Genomic DNA, 20,039 nt, shown 5'->3' with positions numbered 1-20,039 from the left:
GAGAGTATTCTTCAAATTCGAATGATATGATATGTTCAACTAAAGCATTTTGCTCTGTTTTACATCATGTCTTATAACTATAGCCGATTCAAGGTGCGGGGTCTTCTCCATGTCAATCGCCAAACGGTGACATGGGCCTTTGCCGAGTAGTGATACCGACGAGAACCGACAATCACCGAAAACGACCGCTAGGCGACCGCTAGGAGTCGTGGAAATCCTTAGTGTAATGGGGAATAACCGATTAGCTATCCAAATGCGGGTGACTTGGTTAGCGAGAGCCGACCCCAGATGAGCTATTAATGGAGGTATTTAGGGCAGCCAATATCATATTTGTGTACTGACCGCGATCAAACTACAGCTCGCAAAGTTAGACTTATTCGTGATCTGTTCCTTTCTATTAAATCGACAATGACTGGACGTGTACTTGAAGGTGATTGTTCGCAACCGCGTCCTATTTGGACGCCGACAGTGCCGCACGATCAGATCCCCATGAACGTCTACCGCGCACATATAAATCGGAAATTCAATCAAAATTTGAGCTCATCCCAAGAGCTCCACCAATGGACTGTTCAGAATCTGCAGGATTTCTGGATCGATCTCCATCAGTATACAGGGACCATTCCATCGTTGCCTCTGACGGTGAAGTCTTCTTTTGATGCATGCATGCCAATGGAGAAAATCCCCGAATTCTTTCGTGGTGCCACCGTAAATTATGCAGAGAATGTTGTCTCGGGTCGTGATTTGAACCGAACCGCTCTGATCGGTGTTCGTGAAGGCCAGGGCTTGAATGGCGAAGTTTGGACATGGGGATTGCTCCGAGAGAACATCAGAAAGGCCCGAAGCGCATTGTTGCACCTTGGCATCCAAGAAGGGGATCGAGTAGCCGCGATAATCTCGACGAGTGTATGGTCTGTCGGTCTTTTCCTGGCCACTGCCAGTATTGGCGCCATTTGGACCAGTATCGCGCCTGATTTGGGTGTAGAGGTAAGAGATATTCGATTTCTTCGACTTCAAGCATTCTGATATCTTTAGGGATGTATCTCACGACTGCAACAAGTTACTCCCAAGGTGCTTTTTGCGGACAGTGAGTCGACGTACAAAGGCAAGATGCGGTCCAATGTGCACAAAATCCGGAATATCTTCGATGAAATGAAAGTCAAGCCTGAGATCATCTTGATTCCAATAAGTGGGACACACGAGCCGGCCTTTTCTAGCCTTGACAGCTTTCTGTCAATGTCTCAGCCTAATGATGAGCTCGTGTTCCAGAGGCTGCCATTTTCTCATCCGCTATACATTCTTTACACCAGCGGCACGACGGGTCAGCCCAAATGCCTTGTCCACAGCCACAGTGTAATTCTGCAGCATAAGAAAACATCTGTGCTTCACAACTCCCTCACTGCCGAGGATGTCGTATTCCAATATAGTAGCACCTCATGGGTGCTATGGAATATCATGATCGGCCATCTATCGGTCGGCCCAACTCTGATTCTATACGACGGGTCGCCGTTGTGGCCGACTGCAAGGGAAATGGTAAAGATTGCAGAGTATCATCGCGTCACGTACTGGGGCTGTTCGCCCCGTTATCTCCAAGAGCTGGAGATGACTCGATGTGTTCCAAAGAAGGAGTTTGACCTTTCATCTTTGCGAATGGTGCAGACGGGCGGTTCCCACTTGGGCGCCGACCAGTATCACTGGTTCTATCGCGCATTTCCACCGGAGGTCCATCTCACCAGTGTCACCGGTGGCACGGACTTGGTGACGTCTTGGATCGGGACTGACCCTGCTGGTCCTCTCTATCCAGGTGAAATCCAGTTGCCAATGTTAGGACAGGACGTGGATGTGGCAGATCCCATTACGGGAAAGTCAATCAAATGTACCGGGAAACATGGTGAGTTTGTCTGTCGTCAGCCTTTTCCATCCATGCCTGTGTTCTTCTGGGGCGACGAAGATGGATGCAAGTATAAAAGCACGTATTTCGACAAGTTTGAAGGCTGTTGGGCTCAGCATGACTGGGCGAGCTACAACCCGCAGACGAAAGGATGGCAAATCCATGGAAGAAGGTATGTACTCGCTGTACGACCCGTATGCTGTAGAATCTCGGAGTGTGATACTCACGCAATCTTGGCAGTGATGGTGTTTTGAATCCGCAGGGTATTCGATTCGGGTCCTCCGATATCTACTCGATCACGGAGTCTGCCCCATTCAACAAATCGATCTCAACCACACTGTGTGTGGGTCGGCGAAGGCCCTGTGATACCGACGAGTCTGTTTTCTTGTTTGTGGTGATGCAGCGTGGCAATTCGTTTAGTGATCATCTTGCCCTCGAATTCAGAGATGCCATTCGCAAGGGCCTGAGCAGCAAACACGTTCCTCGCTTCATTATCGGGGTCAAGGAAGTACCGATGACAGTGAATGGCAAAAAAGTCGAGACCTTAGTGAAGCAAGTCGTGTCCACTGGCGAACTGCCCACAACCATCAGCAGCACGGTGGCCAACCCGGAGTGTTTGGGACATTTTAGGCAGTATTTCGAGTTGGAGGTGAAGGACAGAGCCAAGATATAGACCTGTATAGATTGCGTGGGCCTGAACTTGGCCTTGTCATGATGTCAGAGTGTGCACATTGTACTGTAGATGTATATTATTCTTCAAGTCTCGCGCGCTGCCTCATACACCAAGTCTGCTGAGTCAACCACCTGGGCACCCGTCCAGAACGGTCGCGTCTCGCGTCTCGTCCATTCGCATCAAATTCAACATTCGTATCAAAAATTTATCTTCATTCACCTTTGATGCTGGGGACATGGGCGCTACGACGCGTCCAGCACGGTCCTAGAACCATCCGTGCCGTGCGTCAAGCTCCGCGGGATCCGCGCTTCGCACCCTCAAATGCCATCCATCATCTTGCAGTGAAGCGAATCGTTGTCGCTCAAGATGTGCGATTGAATTCGTGTACACGGACCCGAGGCTTAGCTACGGCCGCTATTCCCAGTGTGCTTGTCCCACCGCTCATTTTCGTTGGGCTGCTGCTCTCCCTCTGGACTTGGAAATGTTTCTGGATCGTAGTGATGCAGGACAAGCTCCTGTACCTCACTTGGCTTCCACCCTTCACGCGATCCGAGAAGATTGCCGACTATGAGTTCAGTTGCAGGCCTGTTCGATGGGAGGAGAAACAGATTCGCAGTCTTGACGGAACCAAGCTAGCTATTTGCGAGGGTCAGATCGCAAACATGAGCGATGGGAAAGGCTTCCAGCAGACATCAAAGTTTGTACGAAAGCGACGCGTGGTGATTTGCTATTTCCAGGGAAATGGTGGATCGATGCCAATGCGATTACCGCTGCTATCTCAGGTTTTGCGGACAATTACGGAAAAGTCAAAGTCGACCACCAAGGCGCACCAGAACGAAACTAAATACACTATCGCTGCTTTATCCTATCGTGGCTACTGGAAATCTTCGGGCCGTGCCACTCAGTCTGGAATTGAAAAGGACGCACAGGCGTTCCTCAACTGGGTATCAGAGACATATAAAGCACCGGAAACCGATCTTGAGATCGTTCTTTGGGGCCACAGCCTTGGCGCTGCCGTCGCGAGTGCAGCAACTGCAGCGTATCTTGCTCGTCAACATTCCGGGCAGACATCGGCCCACAAAAGCAGTGGCTCGCTGGCACCTCTCGTCGGGCTGATCTTAGAGGCACCAACATCTAGTATCAAAGATATGTTGATCAGTCTTTATCCCCAGAAATGGCTACCGTATCGGTATCTTTGGCCACTTTCCTGGAATACTTGGGATATCACCAAGTCCATGAGCCAAATGGCTCGCTGGAGAGATGAGTCGGGCATTGAAGCGGCAGATCCGCCATCTCGCCTTCCTCCCATTTTCCTCCTGTCTGCCGAGAAAGATGAGATCATTCCTTCTTGTGTTCCAGGCCACTTAGAGCGATGTGCCAGATCTTTCAACTTAGACCTTGAGGCAAAAGAGGTCGTAGGGGCAATGCATACAGAAGCGCCTCTGAAGCTCGATGGAAGAAAAGCCTTGGTGGATTTCATCTTGAACACGTCACGATAGCAATACCCAATGAGATTTGCCTTTTCACGCTCATAGGCGAAAGGAATGATGATGTCAAGATTAACGTATATAGTGTGGTATAATCGTCGTAAATAAATACACAGATCAGATGTTGAGAAGCCATGAGCCACTCCAGTCAAAACCTGAGCCCTCCCAACTGTTGCCAAATGGCTCCAAATTAGTGTCAAGAGGCTGGAAACCGAAAGGGTCGACCGGCTCATCCGGCCGAGTTTCAAAGGCTGGCAGAGAATCGGCGTCTTGCACATCGGCCATCGTACAGGTAGCCGCGGTGCCTTGGTTAGAGCTTGCAGGCTCGGCAGCTTGCCCAATCAGGCGCCACTGCTTGCACAGTTTCACGTCGAAGCTTTCGAAAAAAGAAGCGGTGTCGAAGTCGAGAGTTGGAGGTGGGCCCTCAAAGGGCCCTTGGTCTCGGACTTTTTCGGTTAATTTGCTGAGAGCCCGCAGAGGCCCAACTGCCGAAAGCCACCGTTCCGATAGCTTCTGAAGGGAGAGTTTGATCACCGTCAGCTCGTGCTCGGCTGTGCTTTGGAGCTGTGGATACCGGCAGCTGGAAAGCAGAGATAACCCGGCACATAATGGATAGAAGGCAAAGACAGGCCCTAGGTAGCGAAGTTCGTCCCGGAGAAGGAATTCTTCATAAATGCCCGCGATAAAAGAGGACGCCACCAGAGCTCCTGCAGGGGGAACACTGTCTGGCGTAGGCGAACGATGAAGTATTGTCAATACGACAAAATACATGACCAATAGTTGCTGGACCTCTAGGTTAGAGGTTGTGCTATCTTCCTGGAGTGTAGCGGATGTGCGCAGTTTCGGAAAGACTTGTTTTGCCCATCGGTACACGGCATTTTCCAAATCAACACGACGTTTTCGGGATATCTCCTTTCGTAGATAGTACTCGACGGTATCTCCTAGGTGGCAAGATATCGTGCAATATGCCAAAAAGACCTGTGCTTGAAAGTCTTTCACGGGGAAATCGTTCATCGAGGGCGGAAGTACATCGCTGTCCCTAAGGTTGATTGTTCTCGGTCGCCCGACTCCCACCGATATGACATTGTCTCGAATCTGCGAAGAACATATTAAATCATATACCAATGAGAGTCATGTAGCTAGGTACGCACCACTAAAGACCACCATAGACGTCGACGAAGACCTCGGTATCTCGCATTTGGCGGCGGCTCTTTGTGAAGACCAATTTGAAAGGCCATCGCCCCCGCGGTTCGGATCCAAAAGCCGCTCGTGTCCGTTGATACGTCTTCTGGGCCTACCGGATTATACCAATGTAGTAGACAGGCAGCCACGATCGAGATCAGTGCGTCATTGCCACCGCCGAAGAAGAATAAGAGCTTCGCACGTCGGTAGAAGACCTCGCTAGACCCATAATCCAAATGAGCCTTGGATACCCTGCTACCAGCCAGGAAAATTGACTGCAGCAGGAGCATAGATGGCGGGGCAGTTTCATCGAGCCATTTGGGGTCGATGACGGGTGTCCAAGGAACACAGTACTTGTTGAAACTGTCCATCAGCTGTCTTTGGACAGCGACAGGGGGGAGTTCAAACGCGCCCTGTTCGCGCAACATCCGCAGGTCGGCAGCCGATGCCTGGGGGCTGGTGTAGGTCGTCTCATGCCCGGGCTTCACCATATTTTCATCAAACGGAACGCTGCCGCCCAAGTACTCGCTGCGCCCGCGGTAGCTTTCTTCCTTGATAAAAGGCTCACCATTACTTACGGAAGCCGGCAATGGCAATGGCAATGGCAATTGCAAGGGCACCGGCTCGGGCTGGTTATGCACATTGGGGATTGCATCATCTCCGTAGGAGCCACTTGAAGACAAGCGCCGCGCCGTGATTCCAGATTCGGGATCAGGAAATTGCGAGCTGCGCCGGCTAACAGACTCCGTGGCCACACTGCGCCTAGGAGATAGGCTGTTGGTAAAGCGCTTGCGTTTTCGCGTATAGGGTCTACATAGATCAGTTGCGCACGCGTCACGGAACTGGGCCTTTTTTTTTATTTTACCTGCAATCCACGTCGGACTTATTGCAGTTGGTGCAAGGGTTGTGGGTTGCCAAATCGCACCGCACCTGAGAGTAGTTAGCGACGGGTCCATGCACGGCATAACGGCATAGATACCTTTCTCTTATGACATATGATGCACGCGGTGGACATGGCGAAAGTGGTTGGAGATGTCAAGTGGGGACGAACCGAGGTATCTCACGTCCGTTTCTCCCCTTCCCAAAAGCTTCTCCGACTTTCAACTTTCGTTTCAATGTCCCATCATGGCGAACGCGGATCCAGACTCGGTGTTGACTGATACATCGCGGCCGGGAATCACTATTCTCACCATTCATCGTCCTCATAGAAAGAATGCACTGGACCCGTTGACCGCGAAACGGCTCTACGAAGCCATTCTCGCCTTTGAGGCGGATGCGACACAGAAAGTATGCATCCTCACGGGCACCGAGACATTCTGTGCGGGCGCAGATCTTCATCAAGTAGCACAGGCAAAGGATGACACTCCAGGCGAGAATCTACGACCGGTTCAAGGCCGCAACTTGGGTCCTATGGGCCCATCCAGGCTGGTCATCAAGAAACCGGTGATTGCTGCTGTTGCTGGATATGCCGTTGCAGGTGGACTGGAACTGAGTTTACTGGCGGACTTGCGAGTTGTGGAAGAAGACGCGGTCTTTGGTGTCTTTTGTCGGCGATGGGGTGTGCCTCTCATCGACGGAGGAACTGTTCGATTACAAGCAATTGTTGGATTGAGCCGAGCCCTTGATATGATCCTGACCGGTCGACCCGTTGGCGCTCAGGAGGCTCTCACGATGGGACTGGCAAATCGCGTGGTCCCCAAGGGCGACTCGTTAAAGCAGGCCCTCGAATTGGCGCAGCAGCTTATCGCATTCCCCGAGCTTTGTCTGAATACCGACCGTCAATCCTGCTACTATAGCGCTTACGATGCATCTTCTTTCCATGACGCTATGTCCCGAGAATTCCAGGCCGGGAGTAAAGTCATCTCAGCAGAGGCAATTGCAGGTGCCGCCAAATTCAGCCGCGGGTCTGGACGACATGGTAGTTTCAAGGATTCCAGTAAGCTCTAGAGGCTTGCCGATGTATCCCTTATATCACTAGGTTGATATATTAGATGCAACTGAACTGTAAATAGTATAGTATAAATTAATCGGGTCGTGTAGTTTCGACTACATTCAATGACATAATCTTCAACCTGGTCACATCTTGCCAATAGTCCACAGGAGAGAGCCAACAATCAAATGGGCGGTCTCGACGGTCCAACCGGGGGGAAGTTCTTCAATTTGTCTTCTTCTCTGCCTCTTCAGTCCCCACGGGCGCAAATTGAATCCGCTTGCCGTACAGCAACGGCGCGCGGGACACCAATGATCCCAGGGCATGACCGACATATGCTCCTACCAAGATGGTGATGGGAAAGGCTTGCCATGGGCGGTCCCTAAATTGAGAATACAAGTCAAAAATCCGGATTCTTGGTTGCGCAACGCTGTGAAGGACTTACCAGTCCAGTGGGATAGGAATGGCCCCGAACCATGCGCCCAGTCCAGTGCCCAGAGCGCTGCCCCAGACTGCATCGACGGGCCGAGCGATTCCCCAGACCTCTTTCCATATATGACCATCCACACCGTGGGCGTAGACCAAGGCAGTTGCGGAGAGCAGGGCCATGTGGGCGGCGCAAAGCACGGTCTCGGGGTTGTGTGTCGTCAGCGGGGCACCGAACAAAACTAGGAGCACGGCCAGAATCGGGGTTGCGATTAGGGAGGATATGGCGAGAGAGAGGAAAGCAGGCTAAGGAAGAAGGTGAGCAAAATTGAATTGAAGCGTGAAGTCGAAGGTAATACCATGATTTTGGCGAGTGCTCCGGCCAAGTCGAGCTTCCCGCTTTGATGCTTTCGCCGGTATCCAGGCTTGCCGGGGCGCAAAGTCATAGAAGGGCTAGAAGGTGAGCGCTGTGCAGCCTTCTTCTTCTCTTCGCCGTCAGAGACGGTTTCGGTGGCTTGTGTTGACCCGGCTGGTGGAAGACAGAGCATCACGTAAGAGATCTGAAGCAAAGCCAGCCATGGCAGGTCTCTCAAAAGTTCCTGCACAGGGTCCGCAACCAACTTCTCAAACCGAACAGCACATAGTGTCAGGAGAAGCACTGGGTGCACATATGAGTAAACTTGCGACAGCTTCGAGGGAAGGATATTGATGGGCGGCGCGCCTGGTTTCTCGGCAGGAGCCTGGATCGGCGACCCCGGTGGAATCATAGCTGAGGATGAGGTTGCTGAGGCCATGGCAAGCGCATTGAACCTGCACTTTTCGTTTTCTCCCCTGTGTCTATGAGCTCCGGTTCGCTCGGGACACGAAAGGGTCGTGGAGCTGGCTGTGTTTGGCATGTTTGCACTCTATTGGTGCCGGGAATATAAGGAAAACTGTGGCCTTATACGTCAGGCCACAGGACCACTCTTGATCCACATGTGCATCCTAGATTTGACATATTTCTGAAAATTCGCATCTCACTACGTGCCGTTTTGCAAATTATCACTGATGGTAAAACAAAAAAAAATGCATACTTCTTTTCCAATTCTGATTTTAGTCGCACGGACAGCCAAACATTTGTCTGAGGCAAGGAAGAGAAAAAGGCTGTAACAGACCGGCTGAAAACACAAGAGACATACATTCGTACCACATAGCAACGTGAACAACGTGGACATTGAGGGTTCCACGTGGAAGGGAAGGGAGAGGCGAGGAGAAGGGGGAAGGGTTGACAAGGACGCAAGGCACAAGATATGCAGGCAGAGAGACACAGGACAGGCTCAAGAATCACCAAGGCTCAGACCAAGAACAAGAAATGGAGGTAGAAGTCTCAGAAGAAGCCATTTCGGAGAGCTTTTCTGGTGATCTTTGGAGAGCCGAGGCCTATAGATAAGAGGCGAACAGGTGCCTAAGGGAAGGATCTGAGACGAATAGTTCATGGGAAATGAATGCTGAATAAAGCAATATACGGGAGTCTCCGACAAGAGTCTCCGACAAGACACTCTAGCAAGATGAAAAAAGTAGAACGCATCTGGAGAATCATACCCCGTTCTAAGCAGACGCTTCTTTCTCGGCGGCCTGCTTTGGTGCCTCAGACATGGGGATTTCGGGAACGGGCACTGCCTCCAAGGTAGATGTTGGTTCTTCTTGCATCACCTCCTTTGACTCGACAGCAGGTACATGGACCGGTGCTTCGGGGCTGTGTGGCTCCTCAGGTATTGAAGGAGGCATACCTGCGCCGGGCAATGGCGAGACAGGAGAGCGAACTGGCTCCTCCTTTGGGGGCTCGGTTGGCGTTTCAAGAGTCGGTTTGCCGTTAGTCTGACTTGTCACAGTGGGAGAAAGCGGCTGACTGGAATATGTGTCAAAGTCTGACTGGTTAGGGCTCTTGGCCCGCTCCCGTTCATCCTTGACGCCATCTCGAACCTGAGCCACTTTGGCTTTGAACTTGCCAAACAGACTCTTCTTCTCCGGTTCAGCGCTCTGTGAAGAGCCACTTTGGATTCCAGCGTCCAGGCTGAGAGGCTGACTGGAAGGATCAGTGCTGTGTTTCCCACTACCTATCGAGCTCGTGCTTTGGTCTGCTCCAATATAAGTAGCCGCCAAGGGCGGAGACGCGAGGCCGAGCCCGACCTGCTCACTGCTTCGTTTCGAAGATCGTTGGAACCGCCAACTACGTCGATTATCGCGGCGCTCAGAACGTGCAGTATCCTCGGCCTGATCATAGTCGGAATGGTCGGTGAAAGAAGATCGAGAATTCATAGAGGGTGTGCGAGACTGGTGGGGCTTGAGGGAGGTGTCATGATTCAGCTGAGATGTGCCCTCTCCGATAGCGTGTGAATCCGAGGGCGCGTCAAGGTTACTCATGTTGGCGCTGGTTGGAGGTTTGGGAGTGATATCGCCCATAGCAATATCTATCGACTCTCGCCCACGCCTCGGTTCCAAGGATGGATCCGCGACATACAGCTCAGAAGGTGTTGCATGTAGGGAGGTTGATGAGCTCTGCGCACTGATGCTTGCACTGCCCGGTATCCGTTTCTTCCTCAACCGATTCGGTTGACGTGGTTCCTTCTGCTCACTTTCAGGAGGCGGAGACTTGGTAAAGAGTGTGGAGATTTTGCGTTCCCGACTCGGAGTCACAGTTTGAGGTGGTTGTGAAACAGGGGTATGCAGATACTCCTGAGGTCGAGGTGTATCACCGATGTTAAGCGCCTCTGCAGCCGCGACGGGTATTGGACCGTGGGTTGAAGTGTGTACATAGGCACTCCCAATGGTGGAAGTAGACGGAGCTATGCTTGGGTTGCGCTGCTCGGGCTCCTCACGCACAGACGGCGTTCGACTCGCTGATCGGGAGCTTTGATGGGAGACGGAAAGACCAGACGGATTGTTTGAAGCAGTCTCACCAGACCGTGCGAAACGGGCAGCCACGACGGGACCCATTTTGGAGGGAAGAGTGTTACTACGGTGGACGCCCACCCCCGTGGAGGTAGGAGTTCCTGGGCTGGGTGCATTATTCGAGGTTCGCGAATTGCGGGATGAGACGGAAACATTGCGACGAATAGAGTCCAGCTTGCGTTGGCTTTCCGTACTGGCACTGGCACTAGACACGGATCGTCGAACATTGGATTGAGTCGTGGTAGGACGCGAAGGGATGCCGGCTTCAACCTCCTTCACTTGCTGCTCATCTGCACAGGTGCCGCTCATGCCGACCAGGAAATGATCTTGGTTCTCAATGAGGAAAATCAACACGTCTTGACTCAGCTTGTACTCTGCCGGTGCCATGTCATGTTGGGGGTGGGACAGCATGCCGGGCTGGAAGATGGCCGAAAGGTTGGCCGACGTCATACGATTCTGGTCGGACTTAGACGCGAATACGGCGAGGAGATCGAGGATGTAAAGAAGCAGCTGCTTGTTCAGCGGAGGTAGCTCAATAATCAAGCGCTGGTAGGTGTCGACGGCTTTGGCATGGTCGAATTTGTCCGCGTCCACCACCTGGTTATCCTGGAGTACCTGTTCCTGATAAATGCGGAGGGGCTCGCGGAAGCGCTCGTAGAATTCCAGCGGAACGATGGGTTCGGGCAACTGGTTCAAGTATCGGCGGAGGACGTTGGCAGCATCGTGAACCGTGTATCCGGACCAATCCAGGCCCTTTCCATAACGTTCGGGGGAGTCGAAGATTTCCTGGAGATCCTTGATACGCTTGGCGGACCCATTGAGTCGGAAGATACCCTCGACATCAGTTGCTATACGGGAGAGTCAGTGGTGATCGATCAGAGTTGAGAGCCGCAAGGGGATCGCGAACCTTTCTCCTTCAAAAAGACACCACACTTGGCGACAACGATCGGTACATATCCGTAGATGAAGCTCTCACCACGTTCGTTGGTAAGAGAAATGGCCACATTCGCATATTTGATGCTGACGTTGAGCGGCACGCCGAAGATGCCTCGAGGGGCTTCTGCTACGAGTGACCGTTAGCACACTGGTTCTAAACGGGGGGGGGGGGGGGGTTCGATGTGCGCAATTGGAGAGAATGCCCAGAAATGCCGCGATGTCCGCCACCGCGTCGAGCATTCTGGTCGGGCGCTCAGGGGCATCTTCGCGTCCAAAGCCGGCACGCCGATTTGGTAGCAAAGCGACGATGACCCCCGAGCCAGCGTTGCGCCCGAGAGACCGTATACCAAAACGTACCTTTCAAATCATCCTTTCTCGTATTTCGTTTGAACTGTCTCCACCACGAGGCGAGATCTCGCCTGGACGGCGGAGAATTGGAGGGAACGGGCTCGGGCGAGGCGGGGAAGTGCACTGGCTCGAGGCCAGGCTGCGATTTACCGGTCACCATGGTAAAGTCGAACGGGCGCGACGATGAGGGCGAGAGGTCGGACTTTGAGGAGAGAGGGGATCGCGGGAACCACCTGCGTCACCGCCCTCGTGTGGGAAATCCTGGGGCTGGGGCCCAAGATCGCGGTGGCGAACGGGGAGGAACCTCTGAAACTTGGTGGCCTGGAGCGAAAGGGAGGGCAGGGATGAGAGGGGAGAAGGAGGAGGGGGAGAAGGGATGTGTGTGTCAAGGGTCTTTGGGGGCGGGGATGAGATTTCGAAGGGTCTGGGACACAAAGACGAAGCTTTCTGTATAGAGAGTAAAGAGGGTAGTAGAGTAGTAGAGAGGAGGAAAGAGAAAAAGGTACTGTGCTATGAATAGACCGTGTAATTCGCAGAGCCAGGGTTCCCGGGGAGGGACGAATGGGTCAGGGTCGCCTGTCACTGTCCGTAGATTGATGGGGTCTCCTATATTCACGGTGATTATCGGCGGTTCTGTCTATTGCCTACCTCTTGCCTACCTCTATTGTCTATTGTCTATTGTCTATTGTCCATTGTCTATTTTTCCTGTTCTATCAATCCTCTTAATTTTTTCTTTTTTTTTTCCCTCTCTTGTCAATCTCTGTGGCCAAATATCTCCCGTGCACAACGGGGCTCTGGACCGTGTCTGGACCCGATTTAGGGGTCTTCGAGCCTGCATTCGGACTCAGGTACCAAAGATCCGTTCCATTCTGCAGCGAGTGGAGCCCGGAACGGTCCCGACGTGATTATGGACTGGGCTTCACATCGTCATCGTCATTGTTGATCGTTCATAGTTTGTCGGTCATGGTTGACCGTTGATCTCGACACCTCGACACAGCATGAATGTACCTCGGATACGAAGTTAATCACAGGCCAATTGCCGACTAGAATATGAAATCCATTTGGCTGCAAACGGTCAGCCCTTTGTCAGGTGACTCACGTCATGTGATCTCCGTCATGTGTCGTATCACGTGGTCCTGACGGAAGAACGTATTTGCGGACGCAGAGAAACAGCTTCGGAGCTTCAACACCTGTTTAACCACCAGAATCCCCCATCATCCATTTTCACCGGAACTTTCTATTCTCCCCGGTTTCCATCTCATACACAATGGACGGGTATGTTCCCACCCATCAATTGCCCAGCAGGCTTCATCACGAGATTTTCCTCGGCATCCGATACTAATTGCAAGTCGCAGCCTTTCCGCATCAGAGCAGCGCGAGTTCGCCTCCCGCATGGAGCGCAAGCAGATGAAGGAGTTTATGACTGTATGTGCCATCTCGCTGCCGTTTCTACTATCGATCGCGTCGACTCCCGATAACCCCAGTCGTTGAATCCGCCGCGGTCGTGCATCCGTCTCCCTTCCGACCTAACCCCCTTCTTTCTACTACAGATGTACTCCAAGATGGTCCAGCGCTGCTTCGACGACTGTGTCAATGACTTCACCACCAAGTCTCTCATCAACCGCGAGGAGCAGTGCATCATGCGCTGTGTGGACAAGCACCTGAAGGGCTCCGCCCGGTTGCAGGAGCGCTTCCAGGAGCAGAACGCTGCCATGATGCAGGGCGGTCAGCCTGGTCGGTAAATACAATATACGAACACGCGGGAGGCCGAGGGTGCATTGGCGTCGGGGGGATGACGAATCCGCGCCACCGAGATGGCCAGGGCTGTGCGCCTGATTGTTCGGGGAAATCCCCTATAGAAGCCGGCCCGATCTATCAGAGAAGCTTGAGACTGGAATGAGTATCATCTGGCAAACTGGACGAGACCCCGGGAGCCGGAAAACGGCGCATCTAGGGAGGGTTCGGCTTCTATTCATGTACCATAGTGAATTCGGGCGGGAACGGAGAAGCTCCTCCGGTATCCCGATCCTTAAATACAAAAGCGACACCACTTCTTTGATGTCGACCGGAAATAGTTCATTCTCTACTTTTCAGCCTGGCTTTACAAATTAGAAGATTCTTATATATATAGACGGGCCACTCCAATTTCCAATTGGGGCCAGTTTCCCCTGGCAAAGAAGACCCACCCCGGCGGACAACTTTGCCTGATACGGAGCCCGAGAGATAGCTAAGAGATATAGTACAGTAACTTGCAACCCGGCTCAGTCCCCGCGATTCCGTAATGTGTAAGCGGGGCAGGATCGGAGTGGGTTAGTGTAGACACGGAGGACACGGCGAAACCTTCAAAGACTGTGAGTCTGGACGGCCAGTCGGGCGGACCAGCCGTTGCCCGTTCCAAAGAAGCACCCCTCATTCTCCTCATCCTCCTCATCCTCCTCATCTCCTCTCTAGCCAAAACCCCCCACTCCCCTCATTGCAAATCCCGGCTCCACTTCTGCTCTTCAAAAACCCGTCTTCTTCCTCTTTCTCTTCCTCTTGCTCTTGTCATCGCTGTATACTCGTGAGTGTACCCCCTCCCCCCCCCCCCCCCTCATGTTTTACTGAAGCTCGGCACTAACACCCGCCTAGCTGCGTGGAATTTATTAATTTAATTTTCACCTCCATCATGGCTAGCACAGTAGGACAGGTAAATTTCAATCCACTTCTTCACAATTTCATGATCGCCAGACTAACGTGCTCGCAGACCATTACTTGCAAGGTAAACTCCTATCCGGCCCAGCCGCGCAATATGACGTCGGCACCCCGCGCGACAGCTTGAGGTACTAACAACGTCTACAGGCTGCAATTGCCTGGGCTGCCGGTGAGCCCTTGTCCATCGAGGACGTCGAGGTTGCTCCTCCCAAGGCGCATGAGGTGCGCATCCAGATTCACCACACTGGTGTCTGCCACACCGGTAAGCCCCGCCATAAGACCCCACCATGCAGCTCGCGAAGGAATATTTTTCAATTGACACCTATCAGATGCCTACACCCTCTCCGGTAAGGATCCTGAGGGTGCTTTCCCCATCGTTCTCGGCCACGAAGGTGCGGGTATCGTTGAGTCCGTCGGTGAGGGTGTGACTTCGGTCAAGCCCGGTGACTATGTTGTTGCTCTCTAGTACGTGTGTTCGAGTGGTGTGACACCGAAAGATCATTGGCTGACCCTCTCCCACAGCACCCCTGAATGCCGTGAGTGCAAGTTTTGCAAGTCTGGCAAGACCAACCTATGCGGCAAGATCCGTGCCACCCAGGGTAAGGGTGTGATGCCCGACGGGACCTCCCGCTTCAAGGCCCGCGGCAAGGACATCCTACACTTCATGGGTACCTCGACCTTCTCCCAGTACACCGTCGTCGCCGATATCTCCGTCGTCGCCGTCACCCCCAAGATCTCCACCGACCGGTCCTGCCTACTCGGCTGCGGTATCACTACCGGTTATGGTGCCGCCGTGGTGACCGCCAAGGTTGAGGAGGGCTCCAATGTGGCTGTCTTCGGTGCCGGCTGTGTCGGTCTCTCCGTCATGCAGGGTGCCGTCAAGAACAAGGCCGGTATGATTATTGCCGTCGATGTCAACGATGGTAAGGAGGCGTGGGCCCGCAAGTTCGGTGCCACCCACTTCGTCAACCCCACCAAGCTCTCAGGCAAGACCATCCAGGAGCACCTGATCGAGATGACTGACGGCGGCTGCGACTACACCTTCGACTGCACTGGTAACGTCGGTGTCATGCGCGCTGCTCTCGAGGCCTGCCACAAGGGCTGGGGTGAGAGCATCGTCATCGGTGTGGCTGCCGCTGGCCAGGAGATCTCCACTCGGCGTAAGTCACTGACGCGTGTCTGTTGTTTTTATCTTCTCATGCTAACTCCGTTGTATAGCCTTCCAGTTGGTTACCGGTCGTGTGTGGAAGGGATGTGCCTTCGGTGGTATCAAGGGACGCACTCAGCTGCCCAGTCTCGTGGACGACTACCTGAATGGCGAGCTCAAGGTGGACGAGTTCATCACCCACCGTGAGCCCCTGTCGGCCATCAACACTGCTTTCGACCAGATGAAGCTGGGCGACTGCATTCGTTGTGTCGTGGACATGAAATAGATTTTCTAATTTAGTTTTGACGAACCCCAAAAGGCTCGATGTGCAATATGATTTTCTTTTCTGTCGTGATATTCCGTACGAGATTCCAAGTAAACTGAGCCGTACGGACGGGCTTTATAGGCCTTTAAGGGGGAGGGGAACCCAAGGTCCTCACCCTACAGTACCTTGCGGATTATCCTCTGTATGCTGAGGTCTCCACATCGCACCACGCTATCCAAGTTTATGGGCATGGCAATTCACCCATAGTCTTAAATCTCACAATATGACAACACTATTCCACTCTGTAGCACCGATATCAACCATCAAACACCCGATGAGTTGATTACGGGCAACGTCCGAGTATCACCCCCACCCCCTCTCCCCCCTCTTCCCAGGGTGATAAGCTGGCCGATCTCGGGTCTATTTCTATACCCGCGAGGATCGCCAGATAGCGCCAACCCGATGAGGTTATCTGAAGGGCGCAAAGGCGGGCCTTGGACCATGAGGAATAAAAAGGGGCATATAAAGAAGCACCTGTGTGCTCCATTGATTCATTCTCTACCACTTTCATCTCTATCTTCTTTTTCACTCTCACAATGGCCAGCGTTACCCTGCCGGAGCCCTTCGCCTCCATCCCTCGTACCCCCCCTCCTTTTCGGCCCCTCACCAATCCATGCTCTTCCCCGCATCAGCGCCGATCTCGCTCGCGACAGTCCCCACCGGGTCAACGTCTATGCCAAGCGCGATGACTTGAACTCGGCATATGCTTTTGGCGGTAACAAGACTCGTAAGCTCGAGTATCTGCTGGCCGAGGCTCTGAGCCTTGGCTGCGATACTCTGGTTTCAATTGGCGGCGTGCAGAGCAACCACACTCGCCAGGTCGCCGCCGTCGCCGCACGATCTGGTCTCAAGGCTCGCTTGGTCCAGGAACATTGGGTAGAGACGGACGAACAGGGATACGACCAAGTTGGCAACATTCAGATTAGTCGGCTGATGGGTGCCGACGTAAGATTGGATCCCTCGGAGTTTGGTATTGAGCACAAGAAGACTGCACAGGCCGTCGTGGAAGAATGTCTGTCTCGAGGCGAGAAGCCCTACTATATCCCCGCCGGTGCCTCCGATCACCCGCTTGGTGGATTGGGATTTGCCCGTTGGGCCTTTGAGGTTCGCGAGCAGGAGCAGGAGCAGGGTATCTTCTTCAACACGGTGCTCGTCTGCGCTGTTACAGGCTCAACTTTTGCCGGCATGATTGCTGGCTTCAAGTTGCTGGAGTACCTTTACCCTGAAGACCCGAAGCGAAAGGTCATTGGTATCGATGCTTCGGCCACTGTGGCGGCCACCCGTGCACAGGTCCTTCGCATTGCTAAGAACACTGCCTCTCGCATTGGGCTAACTGAGGATGATATTACGGACGACGACGTGATCTTGGATGACCGGTATCATGCAGGCATCTACGGAATTCCAGACGAAAAGACCTGGGAAGCTATTAAATGGGGAGCCCGGATGGAGGCCTTCATTACCGACCCGGTCTACGAGGGGAAGAGTTTGGCGGGCATGGCGGATATGATCAGACGCGGAGAGATCGAGGAGGGCAATATCTTGTACGCCCACTTGGGTGGGCAATTGGCCTTGAACGCATACTCAGAGCCTGGTCAGACCAAGAAGTAGATACCTAGACCCAGACCAAAGAGAGGATTTGGATGAGCTTGAACAAGCGGTGATGAACGATTTGTCCGGTCGTACGTAATACGGCTTATACCAAAGGAGAAAACACATATTTCAAAAGAAATTTGAAAAGAAAAAAAAAACCTTGCAGGGTATTAAGAGAAGAATCAAGGAGGCAAAGGATTTAGTAGCTCCTATTTGCAGTATCTTGTTGGTCCGACTGTTTGTTGATACCAACCACGAACGTCAAGTTCATTCACAATTAAAATGCACCTTAACTACGCGACATCAACATAGATCTGATAGCAATATCAAAATTGTATTGATTTAAAGAGTGACTCTAGTTGGAATATGGGTCGGACTTGAGAAGTCTGTATGCAGTCGTAACACAACTTGCATCTACAAGAGCTTGTGCTCAAGGGTCATCTCCGACTCGGGCTGGAGACCAACGCAGGCACGGAAGATATTGATCAGAGCCGAGCGCTGCTTGCCGAGGGCATTGACAACGGGAGTACCGGGCGGGGTCAGAGGAGCCTTGAGCATGTAGCTCAGAACACTGAGGACGCTGTGGAAGCCCTTGTATTCAGTACCCTCGCTGTCGGCCTTCCAGGTGACACGGGTCATCATTTCCGCGAGCACGACCAGATCAATGATCAGGGGCGACGCCAGGAGCGAGTCCTCGCAGATGTTGAACAGACTGATGGTCTGGTGGCCACCCATGAAGATCTCGGCATAGTACTCGTCCAGAGCACGCTTGTTGTCACCAACGGCGGGCATGTACTTGATGACAACGGTGTGGTCGGGGTGCTCATCCTTCTCGTAGAGAAGGTGGTTGGCAGCAACCATGTCATCTACAACGTTGGACTTGGAGATCTCCTTGGAGCGGAACTGCTTCTGGGAGCTCAGGTTCTTGCCGTCGTTGTTACCCAGGTGGTTGTAACTGGCGATAGAGGTGAGCTTGATACCGGCGTTGATCAGGAAATCGACCAGGGCGGATTTCATCTTGGTCTGGCCCGACTTGAAGTCGTCACCACCGATGAAGGCACCGCGCTGCTCGGCAAACTGAAGGGCACCGGGCACAAAAGTGTTCTGGGGCGAGCCATTGATGAAGGGGGTGTTCTCCAAAATCGAAGCGATAGCAAAGATGGTGGACGGGGAAACCTCGGCGTGGCCGGCCTTGATCGAGTTGATCAGGTTGTCGGCAGTGTCGTTGACACCGGGGATAATGTCGGCGTACCGCTCAGTGTTGGCAGTCCACATGACGATGACCTTGTCCAAGCCGTTCTGAGCCTTGAAGTCACGGATATCCTTCTGGATGTGCTCCACGTGGGCCCAGCAGGCCTTGTCGCCCTCGATGACGTTGTCTGCACGATCTTCCTGATTGGCAGCGATGAAGTCGGGGTAGTAGATACTAGGCAGGGGGGTCATCTCGGCCATCTCCTTGCGAACCTGACTCTTGAGGCTGGGCTCCAGAACCTGAGCACGGTCCATGGAAGCAGCCAGGTTCAAGGCGCTGATGTCCCAACCTCCGATGGCCATGTCGTTGGGGTGAACCATGGGGAGCAGGTCACGGAAGGGGATGTTGATGTCCTCGCCAGTTTGAGCATCAGTGCCCAGCTTGATGGTGGAGCTCATAACGATCGAGCCATAATAGTTGGCCGTCTGTTGCCCATCGCGGGTTTCCCACGACAGACCACGGCGGTTGGCCATGATACCGGCGGTGACGGTGGAACCGTTGTTTCCACCCCAGCCGACCAGCATCATACCGACCTTTCCCACCTTGCGGTCGACCTTGAAGTGGTAGTTGGTGGCCTTGGGGGTGGCCACCAGCTTGTTGTCCGCAGTGCGGGTCACCTCAGTAGTCTGGTAGGCATACTGACTCTTGATCTCGTCCGGAGTGTAGACCACATTGGGCGACTGAACAGTAAACAAAGGCGAGGACTCTTGGCGAGCCGACCCGTTCGCAGTGCCATTGGCAACATCCGAGGAAGCGTGAGGAGCCATTGTTCACGGCAGGATTGACAGTGAACTGAAGTTAGACTTTAAGACTCTTGAAATGCTTTACTGGAAGTATAATGCGTGTTCCGGTGCCCCACCACGGTTGGATGAACGCCGGCCGTTGAACGGGTGGTGCCGCCTAGAGACATGTTAGAATTCGAAGGTATAGAGGGGAAGGAGGGGGGTAAATCCGGGGAAAGACTCACGAGTTAAGCTGTGTGGAGAAAATGGTGCCGGATGTATGATGATCACTTCTCGAGGAGATGTGATCGAACCTGCTGAAAAGGCTTATACGAACCGTAAAGGAGGAATTGGGGAAATAGGAAGGTAGTGGGAGGAAAGAGGAAAGAGGAAGGAAGAAGGGGAATACTTTCGCAGTTAATTAATAGGCGGTGACACGTGCCGTCTAACTCCGAGTCCTCTGTTCTCGTCTTTACACTAGTCTCCCCCTTTTTCGTTCAATGATTTACTC

At 53.0% G+C, this 20,039-nt stretch overlaps 10 protein-coding genes across 10 annotated transcripts; 6 read left to right on the top strand and 4 right to left on the bottom strand.

The window, feature by feature from the left end:
- Positions 1-408: 408 nt before the first annotated feature.
- N7443_001857 (uncharacterized protein) lies at positions 409-2,561 on the top strand (the record flags this gene model as incomplete). Its single annotated transcript, XM_056881913.1, has 3 exons — positions 409-984; positions 1,033-2,060; positions 2,129-2,561. The coding sequence occupies 3 exons, from the start codon at positions 409-411 to the stop codon at positions 2,559-2,561; spliced, it is 2,037 nt and encodes a 678-aa protein (XP_056743754.1).
- Positions 2,562-2,785: 224 nt separating this feature from the next.
- Positions 2,786-4,060, top strand: N7443_001856 (Glycoside hydrolase superfamily; the record flags this gene model as incomplete). The annotated part of the gene is made up of 1 exon (XM_056881912.1): positions 2,786-4,060. One exon carries the CDS (start codon positions 2,786-2,788, stop codon positions 4,058-4,060), a length of 1,275 nt encoding a protein of 424 aa, XP_056743753.1.
- A 105-nt stretch (positions 4,061-4,165) lies between these two features.
- N7443_001855 (transcription factor domain-containing protein) lies at positions 4,166-6,039 on the bottom strand (the record flags this gene model as incomplete). Its single annotated transcript, XM_056881911.1, has 2 exons — positions 4,166-5,143; positions 5,200-6,039. Coding segments are annotated over 2 exons (1,818 nt in total), but the record flags the coding sequence as incomplete, so codon positions are not given.
- Positions 6,040-6,355: 316 nt separating this feature from the next.
- N7443_001854 (enoyl-CoA hydratase/isomerase family protein) lies at positions 6,356-7,177 on the top strand (the record flags this gene model as incomplete). The annotated part of the gene is made up of 1 exon (XM_056881910.1): positions 6,356-7,177. One exon carries the CDS (start codon positions 6,356-6,358, stop codon positions 7,175-7,177), a length of 822 nt encoding a protein of 273 aa, XP_056743751.1.
- A 208-nt stretch (positions 7,178-7,385) lies between these two features.
- N7443_001853 (PIG-F family protein) lies at positions 7,386-8,380 on the bottom strand (the record flags this gene model as incomplete). The annotated part of the gene is made up of 3 exons (XM_056881909.1): positions 7,386-7,542; positions 7,606-7,892; positions 7,946-8,380. The coding sequence occupies 3 exons, from the start codon at positions 8,378-8,380 to the stop codon at positions 7,386-7,388; spliced, it is 879 nt and encodes a 292-aa protein (XP_056743750.1).
- A 793-nt stretch (positions 8,381-9,173) lies between these two features.
- N7443_001852 (uncharacterized protein) lies at positions 9,174-11,961 on the bottom strand (the record flags this gene model as incomplete). The annotated part of the gene is made up of 3 exons (XM_056881908.1): positions 9,174-11,365; positions 11,425-11,580; positions 11,811-11,961. The coding sequence occupies 3 exons, from the start codon at positions 11,959-11,961 to the stop codon at positions 9,174-9,176; spliced, it is 2,499 nt and encodes an 832-aa protein (XP_056743749.1).
- A 1,107-nt stretch (positions 11,962-13,068) lies between these two features.
- tim9 (protein transporter TIM9) lies at positions 13,069-13,543 on the top strand (the record flags this gene model as incomplete). The annotated part of the gene is made up of 3 exons (XM_056881907.1): positions 13,069-13,076; positions 13,157-13,226; positions 13,352-13,543. The coding sequence occupies 3 exons, from the start codon at positions 13,069-13,071 to the stop codon at positions 13,541-13,543; spliced, it is 270 nt and encodes an 89-aa protein (XP_056743748.1).
- A 923-nt stretch (positions 13,544-14,466) lies between these two features.
- N7443_001850 (bifunctional alcohol dehydrogenase/S-(hydroxymethyl)glutathione dehydrogenase) lies at positions 14,467-15,925 on the top strand (the record flags this gene model as incomplete). The annotated part of the gene is made up of 6 exons (XM_056881906.1): positions 14,467-14,487; positions 14,545-14,559; positions 14,640-14,754; positions 14,822-14,957; positions 15,015-15,652; positions 15,711-15,925. 6 exons carry the CDS (start codon positions 14,467-14,469, stop codon positions 15,923-15,925), a joined length of 1,140 nt encoding a protein of 379 aa, XP_056743747.1.
- Positions 15,926-16,405: 480 nt separating this feature from the next.
- On the top strand, positions 16,406-17,572 carry N7443_001849 (putative 1-aminocyclopropane-1-carboxylate deaminase; the record flags this gene model as incomplete). The annotated part of the gene is made up of 1 exon (XM_056881905.1): positions 16,406-17,572. One exon carries the CDS (start codon positions 16,406-16,408, stop codon positions 17,570-17,572), a length of 1,167 nt encoding a protein of 388 aa, XP_056743746.1.
- Positions 17,573-17,968: 396 nt separating this feature from the next.
- Positions 17,969-19,573, bottom strand: N7443_001848 (inositol-3-phosphate synthase INO1; the record flags this gene model as incomplete). The annotated part of the gene is made up of 1 exon (XM_056881904.1): positions 17,969-19,573. One exon carries the CDS (start codon positions 19,571-19,573, stop codon positions 17,969-17,971), a length of 1,605 nt encoding a protein of 534 aa, XP_056743745.1.
- Positions 19,574-20,039: the final 466 nt, after the last annotated feature.

Source organism: Penicillium atrosanguineum (assembly GCF_028827265.1).
Source record: "Penicillium atrosanguineum strain IBT 20685 chromosome Unknown utg000002l_segment0_segment0, whole genome shotgun sequence".
Taxonomy (NCBI): domain Eukaryota; kingdom Fungi; phylum Ascomycota; class Eurotiomycetes; order Eurotiales; family Aspergillaceae; genus Penicillium; species Penicillium atrosanguineum.
This window is presented reverse-complemented; position numbering and strand designations above follow the sequence as displayed.